A 15,560-nucleotide genomic window follows, 5' to 3' on the forward strand; every position below is an offset into this window, starting at 1 on the left:
TGCCTGTCCCTGGAAACCGTGTGACATAGGAGGTTTGAGAATGTGAGGGCAGGGGCCCTACGTGCTCTGTAGAAAGGCTTGATGGCAGATTCATGGGGCAAGGGGACTCCTCTCTTCACCCCTCCAAGTCACCTGGGTGCCACTGTGGATCCAAGGTACCTGAACAAGTATAGGGGTGGGTAGGATCAGTGGTGCTGGGTCATAGCCCTGTGGGGTGCACCTGCTTCTTGGTACCCTCAGGCAGCTCAGGGCAGGATGGGGCCCAGGCAGTTCCAGGGCCTGCAGAGGCCTAGAACATGAGAGACTGATGAACCCCACTCTGGGTCCCAGCACATTCGAGCTGGGACATCAGGCTGGGGAACACAGAAGACTGGGAGCTGCTGGTGAGCTGAATGGGCTCTCTCTCTGCTGACTCTGACCTGGACTGCCCCCAGGGCCCACCCCTAATCTCCCCCTTACTTCATACAGACCCCCCACACACACACACACACACACACTGCTGGCTATCTGAGTGGTCTCTGCATGCGCTTCACACACATTCAATGTGGGTTCAAGTCTGTCTCCTCAAGGAGGAAAAACTTCCCCTCTGGGGAAAGGTCTGCATGTTGACACCTTGCCCCATCTCTGGCTTTTCCCTACAGGGTGGTCCAGGGGTGAGCGAGCATAGAATGGACTTCCCTTGGGACAGAGAAGGAGTCTAGAGAGTGACATCTGGTTTTATCCTCTCCATCTCCCTCTTCCTCTGAGGAGATGGTGCCCCCCCCCCCATCAGGTCCTGGCCTTCTCGGAGCCCAGTAAGCTCATAAGCTGTCTTCTCTCCTTAGACACCCTTTGGCTTAACCCAGCTTGAGCAGCAGCATGTCCCATGACCTTGACCCTGGGCAACCTTTCCATGCAGGCAAAGGCCTGGGAGAGGCTCTTTGGGGAAAAAGTCAGGGGCTGGTAGTACAGGCTTCCAGGGCACAGAGCCCCAGTGGGACCCCATTCCTGGCCCAGGGCTGTCACCTAGCATCTGTAATGAGTGGACTTGAGACAGTCATATCTGGGGGAAGGGGACATTGTGACTTGAGGAAAAGACAGACCTCTCAAGTAGTAAGTAGAGACTAGATTGGGGTAGGGGTGAGGGTGGGGGGAGGGAAGGGAGCAGGGGTCTGTATATGTGCTGAGTGGCTGATTTTGAATTCAGGAAGTGCAGCTGCTTTCAGTCAGACAGACCCTGAATGGACTTTGGGTTTTGAAGTTGCACCTTGGCAGTCTTTGGTATACAGGCAAGTGAACCAACCAGTCAGAGTGACCCTCCCAGGGCTGGGAATGATGCTTATTGGAAGCCTCAACCAAAGAAGCCAGTTTTTCACAACAGCTGGTGAACCCCAGCTGACCCACCCATCTGTACTGAGTCTACATCCTGTTTCTTTCCAGGGCCCCTCCAAGAATAGACCCTTTTCTTCCCTGGTCTGCTGGGGCACCCTGAACCTAGCCCCACTTCTGTCACCAAGGCTGTCTGTCATGCAGCCCCTACATCTCAAAGGCCCACTGCTGCCTCTGTCTCCACTCCCCACTCCCACCTTTACCCACATCACCATCCTCTCTCTTAGAGGACTCCTTGGGGAGCCTCCCCAAATTCTAGGTATGTTGTACACACATGCAGCAGGTCTCAGCACACCTTGAGTTCACCCTGGCTATTTCTAGCTTGCTCAGAGAAAACACCAGAACCTGTAACAGGGATGCCAACCCCTCATTCAGAGGCAGCCGCAGGCCCTCCTTCCTATCCCCCAGACCAGCCTTTGTACAGCACTTCCATTTGTCTCACCGCCAGCGCACCATCACCTCTCACCCACAGGGAAGCTAGCCTACAGTGTTTATCCCAATACTCAGTCCCTACTCATCTGGAGCCTGGTATCTTCCGCCGTATTTTCTGGTCTGTCACCCACCCTACCTGTGTCACTGGGGGGCTGGTCTCTGTCAGCTACGTCCAGCCAAGCCCTTCCCAGTAAGTAACCATGAGAATAGAGATTTTTCTTCTTGAATCACACAACTACCCCCCCCCCATTTTGGTCTTCATTCAGGTTCTCCTTCCTTTCTGCAGGCACTTCTTTCCCAAGTACTGTGCATACAACCTCAAGTGTGCTCCTATGGACTTGTGCACACACAGGCACACACCTAGACACATACACCACCCAACAGACACAGGGACCTAGTGCACACAACCGGAGGCACATATGTACACACACACACACACACACACACACACACACACACACACACACACCGCCTGCCCCCCAGGCTCTCCCTGTAAACCTTTCTCTCTCTTCTCCCCTCGTATCTGTTTCTTTCTCTTTTTTGTCTCTCCCCTTCCTTTAACTTCCCTTGGTTTGTCTCTCCTCTTCCAGTCTCCCGCAGCCCCACTTCTCTGGGCCTTTGCCTGTGCTCCTCTGCCTGTTACTTATTTATTTATTTGGTTTTTTTTTAACCTTTTTTTTGTTTTTATTTTTCCCTTTTGTTGCCATTGTTTTATTGTTGTAGTTATTGTTGTTGTCATTGTTGGATAGGACAGAGAGAAATGGAGAAAGGAGGAGAAGAGAGGGGGAGAGAAAGATAGACACCTGCAGACCTGCTTCACTGCCTGTGAAATGACCCCCCCCCCCCCCGCAGGTGGGAAGCTGGGGGCTCGAACCAGGATCCTTACGCTGGTCCTTGCGCTTCGCACTACATGCACTTAACCCACTGGGCTACTGCTTGACTCCCTATTTATTTAAGTTTTATTCCCACCAGGATTGTTGCTGGGGCTCAGTGCCAGCACTACAAATACACTGCTCCCGGCAGCCATTTTTCCCTTTATTTATTTTTTTTTTCTGTTCTATTTTACTGGATAAGACAGAGAGAAATTGGGAGGGGTAGTGAGGGAGAGAAAAAGATAGACATGTACTGATATGCTTCTCCACTCGTGGAGCTTCCTCCCTACAGGTGGGGTGTGGGGAGGACCTTGCACATGATTATGTGTGTGCATGATAATGTGGGTGCAGCCCCACCTGTTACACTCTTTACCTCACCCACTCCTCAGTGACTTCCAGCCAGGCTCAACAGTGTGGGGGTGGGGCTGGGGGTGTTCTTGGCCATAGATAGATTCCTGGGCACCCAGGAACATTTATTGGGATAGGGAGCAAAGAGCTCCTCCAACCCTTAGCTTGTTGATGTTGGGGGGACTTAAGTCACTTGAGGTCCCATAAAATCCAGTTTGTACTCAGAAGACAGGCAGCAGCTGCATGTAAAAGCTAAGAAGCCCAGCCTCAGAGCAAGTGGAACTATCCTGAAGGCCTCTTTAGACATGAGCCAACACTCTAGCTCACAGCCCTCCTCCCTCCTCTCACACCCATGCACGGCTTCAAATTCCAGTTCCATGAATGGCACTAAATACTCACACCCTGGTGATCTGAAGGAAGGGAGTGTATCTTGAAGAGGGACCCACCTCGGATGTGACTATGGTCACTGTCCTCTGCAGATGACAGGCAACTCCTAGGCTTGGCCCCAACACACAGGGTCACCACCTGGCATGGCCTCCCCTTGACACCTCAGTTTTCAAGGCTTGTGCATTGGTGTTGACTGTATGATCGATCCTCTCCAGCCTGCCTGCCTGCCTCCCCAGCCCACTCTGCTAATTTTCAAAAGCCTGGCTCTTGTCTTGAAGTCATGAAGCATATATTTCCCAGCCCACAATCACAATTCCTTAGATAGAATAACTTTGGACAAGAGGTTGGATAAGTTCGATTTACATCCTGGAAGATTCTTGGGAGCTGGAGAGATAGCACAACGGTTATGGAAAAAGCCTTTCATGGGTGAGACTCTTGACATCCCAGATTCAGTCCCCAGCACCACCTAAGCCAGAGCTGAGCAATCTCTAGCGTTATATATATATATATATATATATATATATATATATATATATATATATCATTAAAAATAAATATTTTTTTAATTTTTAAAATTAAAAAAAAGACTACATTGGATGCCAGAGATAAGTTATCTGGTAGAGTGCATATGTTACCATGTGTGAGGACACAGGTTCAAATCTCTGGCACTGCATAGGAGCACCATTCACAGAGGAAACTTCACGAGTGGTAAAATAGTGCTGTGATATTTTACCTTTTCTGTCTCCCTCTACCTGACATTAAAAGGAAAAGAAAAAAAAATTCACAGGGAAGCAGTAAAGTCACATAGGTACAAAACGCCCCAGTGATAAAAACCAAACAGAAAACACCACGATCTGGTTTTGCTCCAAATAACTCCTCGTATGGGGGAAAGTGGTGGCACACTTGGTTTGGGCGCACATGTTACAGTGCACAGGGACCCAGGTTCAAGCCCCCAGTCCCCACCTGCAGGACTGCAGATGTGTCTGTCTCTTTTCCTCTCTATCACCCCCTTCCCTCTTAATTTCTGGCTGTCTCCAATAAATAAAGATAATACTTTTTTAAAAATAACTCCTCATATAAGTGAAATTATATGACATTGTCCATTTGGTGTTGGCTTATTACCCTTAGCAAATGTCTTCTAAGTTCATCCATACTCTAGCAAGTGCTGGAATTTTTACCCTTTTTAAAACCAAGTAATCTTCCTCTGTATGTATACAGTCACACACTGCTTAGTGACATTTTGGCCAATAGTGGCTCACATGTATGATGGTGCTTCTCAAGAGGGGTGCCAAGGCAGTTAGCAGTAGTGTTCGAGTTTGTGGTATTTGCACAAGGATGAAATTTCCCAACAGTACATCTCTCTAAACATTCTACAGCTAAGCCTCACATGACTGTATATCACAGTCTGCTTATCCATTCATCTGTGATGGGCATAAGTCACTTCCATGTTTTAACTATCATGAGTAGATCAGTTAATATACAGTAAGTAGCCCCAGAGAAGATCCACTGATCTGCACGCACGATGCCAGAAATGCACACATGCATGCACATGTACCCGCTCCCACCCTTGCCTTCTCCAAGTAGGTCGTCTCTAGGGGGTGACTCTGACCCCATCTTGTGCCTCTTTCATGTTCACAACGAATGCTGTTGTGAACATGTGTACACATGTCACTTCAACGCCCTGCTTTTAATTAGGGTATATACCTAGAAGTAAAATTACTGAATCATTTTTAATTTTCAGTTATTATTTGTTTTTTGTCTTGAGGAACTGCTATAACTCTTTCCATAGCAGGTGGCATCATTTACATTCCCACCAATAATGCACAAGGGTTTCAGTTTCTCCATACTCTCACCAATGTTTGCTCCCCCCCCTTTTTGTCAAATAGGAGCCATCATTGTAGGAGTAAGATTAGGTATGTCATCAAAGTTTTTATTATTTGCTTACTGTCTATTAATTTTTATGAGCAAGAGGAAAAAAAGTCCATTGTATTACTCAGCTCTAGCATATGCAGTGTTGGGGATTGAACATAGAACCTTATGCATGCAAGTCCTGTTCTCTGCCACTGAGCAGTCACCCTGTCATTTTTGTGGTTTTGATTTTGTTGCACTGGTGATTTGCTATAGTAAGTATCCATTCATATTCTTTTTAAAAAATTTTTTGCCATTTTTTTAAATTTGATATTTTTCTCTTTTTTTTCTTTTTGTTTTTCTTTTTTTTTTTCCTCCAGGGTTATTGCTGGGGCTTGGTACCTGCACTATGAATCCACTGTTCCTGGAGACCATTTTTTTCCCATTTTGTTGCCCTTGTTGTTGTCATTATTGTTATTGTTGCCATTGATGTTGTTGTTGGATAGGATAGAGAGAAATGGAGAGAGGAGGGAAGACAGAAAGGGGGAGAGAAAGATAAGACATCTGCAGACCTGCTTCACCACCCGTGAAGTGACCCCCCTGCAGGTGGGGAGCCAGGGGCTCAAACCGGGATCCTTACACCAGTTCTTGTACTTTGTGTCATGTGCACTTAACCCGCTGCACTACCACCTGACCCCCCATTCATATTCTTTTTTAGAAATATATTTATTTGGGGGGTCAGACGGTAGTGGAGTGGGTTAAGCGCACCTGGCACAAAGTGCAAGGACCGGCGGAAGGATCTCGGTTTGAGCCCCCAGCTCCTCACCTGCTGGGAGTTGCTTCACAGGCGGTGAGGCAGGTTTGCAGGTGTCTGTCTTTCTCTCCCCTTCTCTGTCTTCCCCTCCTCTCTCCATTTCTCTCTGTCCTATCCAACAACGACGACATCAATAACAATGATAATAAGGACCACAACCATGGTAAAACAACCAGGGTAACAAAAGGGGAAAAAATGGCCTCCAGGAGCAGTGGCACCGAGCCCAGCAATAATTCTGGAGGCAAAAAAAAATATATTTTATGGTAATAAGAGAGAGGTACAGACGCAGAGGAAAACACAGAGAAAAAGACTAGAGCACTGCTCAGCTCTGGCTGATGGTGGCGCTGAGAATTGAACCAGGAATCGTGCAGTGTTGGGCATGAAAGTCTTTTGCACAATCATTATGCTGTCTCCTCAACCTTCTTTTCATATTCTTATTGACTGTTTGACTTTATGTTGGCTGTGATTCTTTCCTGCAGAGATTCATATTCTCTGCCATATGAATTGGGCTGGTTGTTGCTGAATTTTAGAAGTTTTCTATCTATTGAAACCTCATACTCTCAAGTCCAGTGCTCTGGCCCTTGTACTACCTTCCAGCTTCTTTATCTGAATTTTGAATCCCTTATTATATATCAGCTCTTTATTTTGCAAATAGTTTCTCCCATGTTCTCCCTGGACTGATGACAGTTTCTCAGTGCAGACTTTTTCTTTTCTTATTTTTCATTAAGTCTTATTTGTCTTATTTCTCTTCAGTCACCGGTTGTTTGGTGTCATAGCTAAGAAGTCACTGTCAAATCCGATACCATGCAGTTCTCACCTTACGTTTTTGTTTTTAGAAGTAGCATAGATTTAGGTCTTTGATCCACTGGGAGTTCGTTTTTTATAAGTGGTGTGAACTAAGGGCCCCGTTGCTTTTAAGGAACCCCCCAGCTTGGCAGGGGAGGCCAAGCTTTCATAAAGGGAGGATAGCAGCAGAACCACGGTGGGCATGGGGCAGCAGCCATGTGGGAGCTGGGATATGAAACACGGGCAGAGTTCAAGAGCAGGGAAAATGGGAGTGAGCAGCCCAGGGGTAGAGTGGGCCCTGCAGAAAACAGCCAGTTTAAGAGTGCCCAGGTCCCAGATGCCAGGAGGCTATCTATCTGGGTTAGAGAAGGGCCTGCAGCTAGGGGATTGTGGGCAGCACCCTGGCGAAGTGGCTGAGGTGGAGGTCTGTTCAGGCGTTCTGCTGCTTAGACACGGGACAGCCTGCACAACCCCAGCTAGTTGCAGCTTGTAGGTCCCCATGTCACCTGCCTGGGTGAGGTCCCATGTGTGGGGTCACTGCAGCGTGCCCCGAGGCATGGCGACCTAGCTCCTGGGAGCTTCTTGTCTCTGGTGGCAGTGACTAGTAGGAGGAACTGCTTTTCAGGCTGGCCTTTCTTTTTGTCACTGGCCAGCTGAGGACATCAGTCACTTTGGGGCCTGAAAACGATTGTCAGTGACAAGGCACCTGCACTCCTGTCAGGTTGGTGTGTGGTGAGGGGACCTAAGTGCCCTGGGTACTGCTTGGGTAGAGTGGGACATCCTGGGCAGCAGGCTTCAGACATTGGACACCTTTGTACACCCAAGGGTCTGCCAAGCCATTGCAGAGAAGCTTCTAGGGCCTTTGCTAGTCACTGCTCATTCTTGGGCTGTGGGACAGTGACCAAGCTAGAAAGTTCCTGAGTCTCTCCAGTCTTGATTCATTCATTCCGGTCAACTTCCCAGCATTCCTTGAGTGTTCCTGAGCTCCAGCTGAATGCCTGAGCACTGGGAGGGGCAGTGTCACTTGCACACATGGTCCAGAACTGCAGGCAGAAGGCAGGCAGGGATGAAGCCAGGAGGTGGAGTGAGGGGGCTAGGTGACACTCCAGGTAGGGGCACAGTGGATGCTGCCACTGGCTGCTCTCACTGGCTAGCAGGCTGTGATGCTTCACTTCTCACGAGTACCCGTGACCTGTGAGGGACAGGCTTTGAGTGGTGGAATGTGCCCAGGCCTGCAGTTGGGGTCAGAGTCATCACCCTGAAGAGAGAGGATTACCTTGCGGTTTAGCTGAAGAAGAGACTACATGAGAAGTGGCTGAGCCACAGGGGAAGAGGCAGCCAAAGATTGGGCTCTTGGCTCAGGGAGAAAATGGGGCACTGGTTCAGAACAGCACCGCTGTGACTGCTGGTCACAGACACCAGCTTCAAGGACATAGATGGGCGGGGAGAGCAGAAGACAAATTTGAGAGAGAATGGAAATGAGATTGTCCCTTGGCTGTCTGGGTCTGCCAGCATGGGGTCCTCCTCACCTTGGAGCCCCCACACACAGGACAGAACAGGAAGGCAGCAGGGTACAGCCACACAGGGCAAAGACAAGAGCTATGTATGTGTTTGGGTAGTGCAGAGGCAGTTGGCATCACAGACCCCAGTCAGGGACTGAGCTGGAACTACAGCTACTTACAGGTCACAGGTTGCATAGGGGGACCCCGGGAAGGGTGTTCAGGTTGTACACCCTTAGCAGGTAGCCAGGTGAGCCACTGCCCCCAACTGTGAACACAGCTGTTCCTTATTGACCAACACGGTGGGATGCCCCATCATCCGGCCTGGGACTCCCACTGTAAAGCAGGGTGGGGCTGATCCCCATCAGTGTGCAGATACACATGCAGATACACAGCGGCAGTCAACATCATGCCGAATCCCAGCCACCAGCAGACAGGAAGACCAGACAATAAGGCTGGTGAGCCCTGCCAACAGGGAGACCTAGTGGGTTCGCAGTACCCCCTTCACAGAGCCAGAGAGGAGAGGGATGGCTTTATTCTTCCTCGGTTGTTTTGGGGTAGTGTCAGCAGCTCAGCTCTCTTGTCCTGAGGGCTCCTTCTCCCTCCCCACCTGCAATAGAAGATGCTCACACTGTTCTCTGTGTTGGCAGGTGAAGGGTGGATGCCCGAGGCAGGGGCACCAGTGGCTGGCCCTCCAGCTGCGCTCAGCACCATTGCCTCAGCAGCCAACAGCCAGAGGGCAGCAGCCTAGGCACACACAAGTGGACAGCTCTCCACTGTCCAGGAGGACAGGGAATGAATGACTTGGGCCTCCCAGGCCCCCAGGCAACCCTAGAGGTGGCGCAACACTAGAGGGAGGGCCAGATACCTCCCGCAGCAGCAGTGTGCCATGCCAGCTGTAGACCAGGCCCTGGGGCAGGGGCTGCAGTGGAGTTTGGCCTCTACCCCCCACTGACACTGAGCGCTCCCAGGGCCACTGGGGTTCCCGTGTGCCAGGAGCCCCCTAGAGGCCCAGCATCTCCATCCTGCGCTCTGCATCTGGGCCGTCGCCGCCAGACGGACCATGGGATGTCGGCAAAGCTCCGAGGAGAAAGAGGCAGCACGGCGGTCCCGGAGAATCGACCGCCACTTGCGCTCTGAGAGCCAGCGGCAGCGCCGGGAGATCAAGCTGCTGCTCCTGGGCACCAGTAACTCGGGCAAGAGCACAATCGTGAAGCAGATGAAGATCATCCACAGTGGCGGCTTCAATCTGGAGGCCTGCAAGGAGTACCGGCCCCTCATCATCTACAATGCCATCGACTCACTGACCCGCATCATCCGCGCCCTGGCCGCCCTCAAGATTGACTTCCACAACCCCGACCGCGCCTATGATGCCGTGCAGCTCTTTGCACTGACGGGGCCGGCCGAGAGCAAAGGCGAGATCACCCCTGAGCTGCTGGGCGTCATGCGGCGGCTGTGGGCTGATCCCGGGGCACAGGCCTGCTTCGGCCGCTCCAGCGAGTACCACCTAGAGGACAATGCCGCCTACTACCTGAACGACCTGGAGCGCATTGCCGCGCCCGACTACATCCCCACCGTGGAGGACATCCTGCGCTCCCGGGACATGACCACGGGCATCGTGGAGAACAAGTTCACCTTCAAGGAGCTCACGTTCAAGATGGTGGATGTGGGCGGGCAGAGGTCCGAGCGCAAAAAGTGGATCCACTGCTTCGAGGGCGTCACTGCCATCATCTTCTGTGTGGAGCTCAGTGGCTACGACTTGAAGCTCTATGAGGACAACCAGACGGTGAGTGGCCCATCTTCTCTACCTGTTCCCGCCAAAGCGGCTTCTGGGCGCAAGGAGACTCGGGTATGGTGCATAGTGGAGCAGGGAGAGGCTGCCGTCCCAGGTGGCTCTGGTGAGGTGCGTTGGGAGGTGGTAGGGTGTGAGGGTGTGGAGATTGATGGGTGCCACAGTCACCAGGACACCTATGGGTGGTGCCTGCTGCCAGAGGACCATTCATGGTAACTGCCTCCTCACCCTGGAGGGGCACTTCTTTGGCTTCATGTCCTAATGGGTTTTCCAAGCTCTAAGCTGCCTTGAACAGCCCACTCCATGCATGTCTGATGCACTCAGAATGGGGGGCCAAAGAGCATGTTGCTCTGGCATCCAGAGAAGGGCCCCTTGGTGTATCATCTGACAGAAAGTTCGCTGGGCAGGAAGAATGGTGGGTGCCACAGGAGGCTTCTTTGCCGCAATGGGGCACAGTTAGGTATGTGGAGGCTAGAAGGGAGTGAGAAGCTCTGCAGGATAGGAAGACGTCCAAATTAGAGATCCATTCGTTGTTCCTCATTGAAGTTCACTAAACATGCAGAGCCCTTCCAGGTGCTGGGCACTATGCAGGGTTCTAAGACGTCATGACCCCTAACCTCTCTGGAGACCAAGAATCTGGCCCTGACAGGGTTAAGAGGCTCTATACCCTAGAATTAAATGACTTGGACCACTGAGGCTCCCAGGTGACCCTAGAGGTGGCGTGACAATAGAGGGAGGGCCAGGCCACCTCCCACAGCAGCAGTGTGCCATGCCAGCTGTAGACCAGGCCCTGGGGCAGAGGCTGCAGTGGAGTTGGCCGCTACCCCCCACTGACACTGAGCGCTCCCAGGGCCACTGGGGTTCCGGTGTGCCAGGAGCCCCCGAGAGGCCCAGCATCTCCATCCTGGTTCCTGCTCAGTGATGGCTGGATGACTAGGTGGGCAGGGAACCCATCAGGTCTCAGGTCCCTAGCCTTCTCCAGCCCTGTCCCTGGGGAGCCAGGGCAGGCAGCCCTGGCAGAGTACAGCAGCTGCTGGCTGGACCTGAATCCCTCACTTCATTCCTGGAGACAGTCAGACTCTGGGACAGGGTATGGAGTCTTTCAAGCCCTGATCTCAGAGAACCACTGTGTGTGTGGGGGGGGGGGGGGGCGGAGGGGTGGAAGGGTTCAGAGGCACCTTGTGAAAGGGTGTCCCAGAAATGGTCACAGTGGGGGATGTATCAAGGGGAAGTGCCGGGAGTGGAGGGGTGGCAAAGAGGCCACTGGCAAGCAGTGGGTAGACATACACTACAACCTTAACAGAGGCAGAAGTCAGCACCTAAGGCATCCAGGATTGGAGATGGAGGAGGCCACCAGCCAGATGGGGCCTCATCAGGGCGCCCACCCAGGACCATCCTGAATCAGAGCTGTTATACCAGGTGGGGGCACTGAACAAAGACCTGAAATCTACCCTTAGGTGGCCTTTGATCCTGGGGTTAAGAGCAAAATAGGGGCTCCACCAGGAGCTCTCAGTGGTTTTGAGGGTGGAGTGACTGATTGGCAAGAATCTAGGGGATGGGGTGACAATGGCTGTGGAGGGAGCCCCACTCTGTTGGCAGATGAAAGGTTAACCTATGGGTTCTGGGGACAGGAACAGTGACAAAGAAGGGACTCCCTCCTTCATCTGATCTATGTAAGGTAGTGTCAGCTTTGTCTCTGGGTTCAGCTGGAAATCCTGACTCTGGCCACACACTGCCGGGGAAGTGAGTGGCTGGCTGCCAGCTATGGCCAGTGAGGACCTGTGCTTTGAGGCCTTCCGGATGCCTGGGTCTAAGGCCGCCTCGCCCATCCTCTTCACAGCAAGCGTGGTGAATTCCACTGGCTCTGGGCTGGCTGCTAGCCCACCTATTGGTGCCTCTTTCTGCCCATCCTGAACCCACTGTATGCCAGTGCCTCAGCAGCAAGACACTAGGCCCTGAGTTGGCCTTGTGTTTCATGGAGAGATTTGGCTGAAATCTCTGCTTTCTGTATCTGTCAAGCAAGAGATAGGCCAAGTGTCCTTAAAGTTGGGCCCATGGCCAGGTCTTTTCCTGCCTGCAGCCTTCCCAGCTCCACCAGGCATCTTTTCTTGCTGCCTCACTTCTTTCCACTCTGGCTTGTGTATATGTTTTACTCCTTGTGCTCCATTCTCCCTAGCTTTAGCACATGACCACCCTGTCCCTACCCCACTATCTTTTAAATCTCATCCTGAGTGTCGCAGGCCAAGGCCTCCTCCAGAGACCTTCCTTGATCATAGTTGGGCACCAGCATACCCATCCATTACAGGCTAGTTCCTGCTCATTTATAGCTGGATGACTAGGTGGGCAGGGAGCCCACTAGCTCTCAGGTCCGTAGTCTTCTGCAGCTCTGTCCCTGGGGAGCCATGGCAGGCAGCCCTGGTGGAGGACAGTAGCCACTGGCTGGCCCTGGAGTCCTTTCTGAAGCCCTTGTTTCACTCCTGGAGACAGTCAGATTCTGGGACAGACAGACACATCCACCACCACCACCACCACCCTGGTCGGTTGCTGCAGCCCTGGGAGGTGGATGTTCACCAGAAAAGGCAATTCTTGATGAGAAACCCAGGCACGGCTGGAAATTCACTGGATTCCAAGTGGTTCTGACCTTTCATGCTCTACCGGCAATCTCTTGGGTTGGAAAACAAACAGGCTGCCTAGGAAAGACAATACCCTGCCGTGATTCCTCCAGCAGGCTGGCTGCCGTGGTGGGCTGACTGCCCAGGGGAGGCAGGCAGCAAGCAGGGCCAGCCTCTCTGAGCGCCTGCAGGCAGCTCCTGCCACTACCAGCCTGCCTCTTCCCAGCTGCCACAGGTGCTGGGACCGACCTGCCATCTCTGTCTTTGGCCTCTGTGGGACTCTGGCAAAGGTCAGGCCTCCAGCAACAGGCCATATTGGTTTCTTAGAAACCAAAAGATCCTTGGGGGGGGGGGGGCTGGTCCATGCCAGGCTCTGGATAGGGCTCCTCAGAACTCCTCCCCAGGCTCCAGAGGCCTCATTTTCCCTCTGACAGAGGGCTGGCAGAGCCCCCGGCCCCCAAGCCTGGTAAAGGAACCTCAGCCCCCCTCCCCAGTCTGCATCAGCTGGTTGCCAAGGGAAACGTCAGGCTCCCTAGGCTTCTGGGTAGGGAGAGCTACAGCAAGCATGGCATACGGCACCTCAGAGGGGGAGGGGGATTCAGGGGGTATCTGTGGATAGGGGCAGTCATGCCCAGTCCCTCAGGCTAGGGTTTCCAGCCTTCATCCTAGGGAGAGTCAGTAGGTCCTGAGCCTAATTTGGTCTCACCCTGTGGAGTCCTGCCGGGCATCTAGCGTGGACCTGCACTGTCCCCACAGTAGGAGTCTCCTAGACAGTGTGAGAGACGAGAGCAAAACTTGGGACTCACATAGAGGGTCAGGTAGGGACGGAAGGCTCAGGGCAGGTCATAGGCCTAGCTGGGCCCTACCTGAGCCACACCTGCCAGCTGGGGGTGGGCAGCAAGGTAAACTGTCCCCACCTGCCCTCTGCAGTAGTGCTACTTCCTGGCGGCTCTGCCTTCCCTTTTCCAGGAGGAGAGAAAATCCAAGCTTTAAACCTGGGTAGCTCAGAGCACAGGACTGCATGTAGACGTGGCTTCCATCCCTGGTGCTTTATGAGTCTGAGAATGTGCTGGCGTTTGTTTTCCTCCAGTCTCATAGGAAGTAAAAATACATCTTAAAAAAAAAAAAAAACATGGCCCACCTGCAGGGGAGTCGTTTCACAGGCAGTCAAGCGGGTCTGCGGGTGTCTGTCTTTCTCTCCCCCTCTGTCTTGCCCTCCTCTCCGTTTCTCTGTGTCCTGTCCAACAACTGATGACATCAATGACAACAATAACTACAACAATAGAACAACAAGGGCAACAAAAGGGAATAAATAAATAAATATTTTAAAAAGAGGCAGAAAAAAAAAAACATGAGCTCAGGGTCCCAAGGAGAGCCTCACTCAGATGCAGCAGTGCACTGGCTGGTCAGTCACCCCACCAAGACTGCACCCTAGAGATCTCATGCCTGGTGACACAAGTGGCTCCTCGCTCAGCCAGCGCTTTGCAGGGACTCTGGCCCGTCTTCTGTAGTGTCCCAGCAGGTGAGAGGCTGGAAACAGGAGTGGGGGCAGGATAGGGGCTGCATGCTGCTAATGGACTCTGTGGCTGCTTCGTGGCGGAGGGAGCTTTCCAACGGGACAGATTAAAAGGTCTGGTTGTGAAGTGTCAAAAGTGCTCTTATGTGGAAGCCCAAAGCCCACAGGGAACTCGCTGCCCATTTCCTGGCAGAGCTGTCAGTGTCATCAGTCCCATACCGGGCCTGTTGGGCACCTGTTGTGTCTGCTGTATACCTGCTGTGCAGGTAAAAGGCTCAGGCTGGGGACCAGGTGCCAAGGTGAGCCTGAGTGTCCTGACAGCCCAGTCACACAGCAGCCTTTCTGTGAACCCTCCTGCTGCCTGGGGACACATGCACCTGCCTCCTTCAGGACCCAGCAGGTAGCAGTCCCCAAGGGACTTCTACCCTGGACTTCATCCAGCACCACCTCTACAACAGGCCTTACACATTGACGACAGAGCTGCTTATATTTGTTCATGGAGGGGATTACAATCGGAACACCTGGCCCCAGAGCACTCTGGGTTGGCTGCACACCTTGCCATGTCACAGCCCAGCTTAGGAGGTGCTCTGGCATCAGAGGAAACTCCGCTGCTGTGGTGTCTCCCCCACCACCACCACCACTCTGTTTTTATTTATTTTTCCTTTTTTGACTCCAGGCTTGGTGGCAGTGCTATGAACCCACTGCTCCTGGTGGCCATGTTTTCCATTTTATTGGCTGGGACAGAGAGCAATTGAGAGAAGAGGGAGAGATAGAAAGGGAAAGAGAAAGATACCTGCAGACCTGCTTTGCCACTTGTGAGGCGTCCTCCCTGCAGGTGGGGAGCTGGGGGCTTGAACCTGGATCCTTGAGCATAGTACTAAACGCACGTAACTGGGTGTGCCAGCGCTCCACTGCTGTCTCTCCATCTGAATGAAAATGGTTTCATCTGGACGTGGTGAGATCATGTATGCTGAAAGCCCCAGCTTCACAAAAATCAAGAGGATGACAGCTGAATGTGGGTGACACCCCAGACTTAGACTTGGCAGGAACCCCCAACATTTTTAGTGTTGTCAACCAGCCAGCTTTACAGATGAAGAAACTGAGGCCCCCAGACTGCACATTAAGTACTTCTTCCATGTATCCAAGGCTTAGTCCTCCCTCCCCTTGGACTGCTCCTCTGGTCATTCTAGGGGTTTTGTACTCCACACTCTGGGGACTGGGAACCATCTGCAGGGCACCAAGAAGGGGCAGCCATGCTGCCAGCTTTGTGGGGAGGGTGGTCATTG

The 15,560-nt window shown here is 52.4% G+C and overlaps 2 protein-coding genes across 2 annotated transcripts in view; one reads left to right on the forward strand and one right to left on the reverse strand.

Annotated features, from left to right (window-relative positions):
• The window catches only part of RSPH14 (radial spoke head 14 homolog), an 85,691-nt gene that overhangs the window by 30,582 nt on the left and 39,549 nt on the right, over nucleotides 1-15,560 (reverse strand). The window lies entirely within an intron of this gene.
• GNAZ (G protein subunit alpha z) overlaps nucleotides 1-15,560 on the forward strand; it is a 53,045-nt gene that overhangs the window by 16,263 nt on the left and 21,222 nt on the right. Inside the window, exon 2 of the mRNA XM_007528788.3 lies at nucleotides 9,005-10,140. Within this exon, the coding sequence (XP_007528850.1) occupies nucleotides 9,418-10,140 (723 nt within the window). The 5' untranslated portion in view covers nucleotides 9,005-9,417. The remainder of the gene's footprint in view (nucleotides 1-9,004; nucleotides 10,141-15,560) is intronic.

This window comes from Erinaceus europaeus, chromosome 6, assembly GCF_950295315.1.
Source record: "Erinaceus europaeus chromosome 6, mEriEur2.1, whole genome shotgun sequence".
In the NCBI taxonomy this organism is placed as follows: Eukaryota; Metazoa; Chordata; class Mammalia; order Eulipotyphla; family Erinaceidae; genus Erinaceus; species Erinaceus europaeus.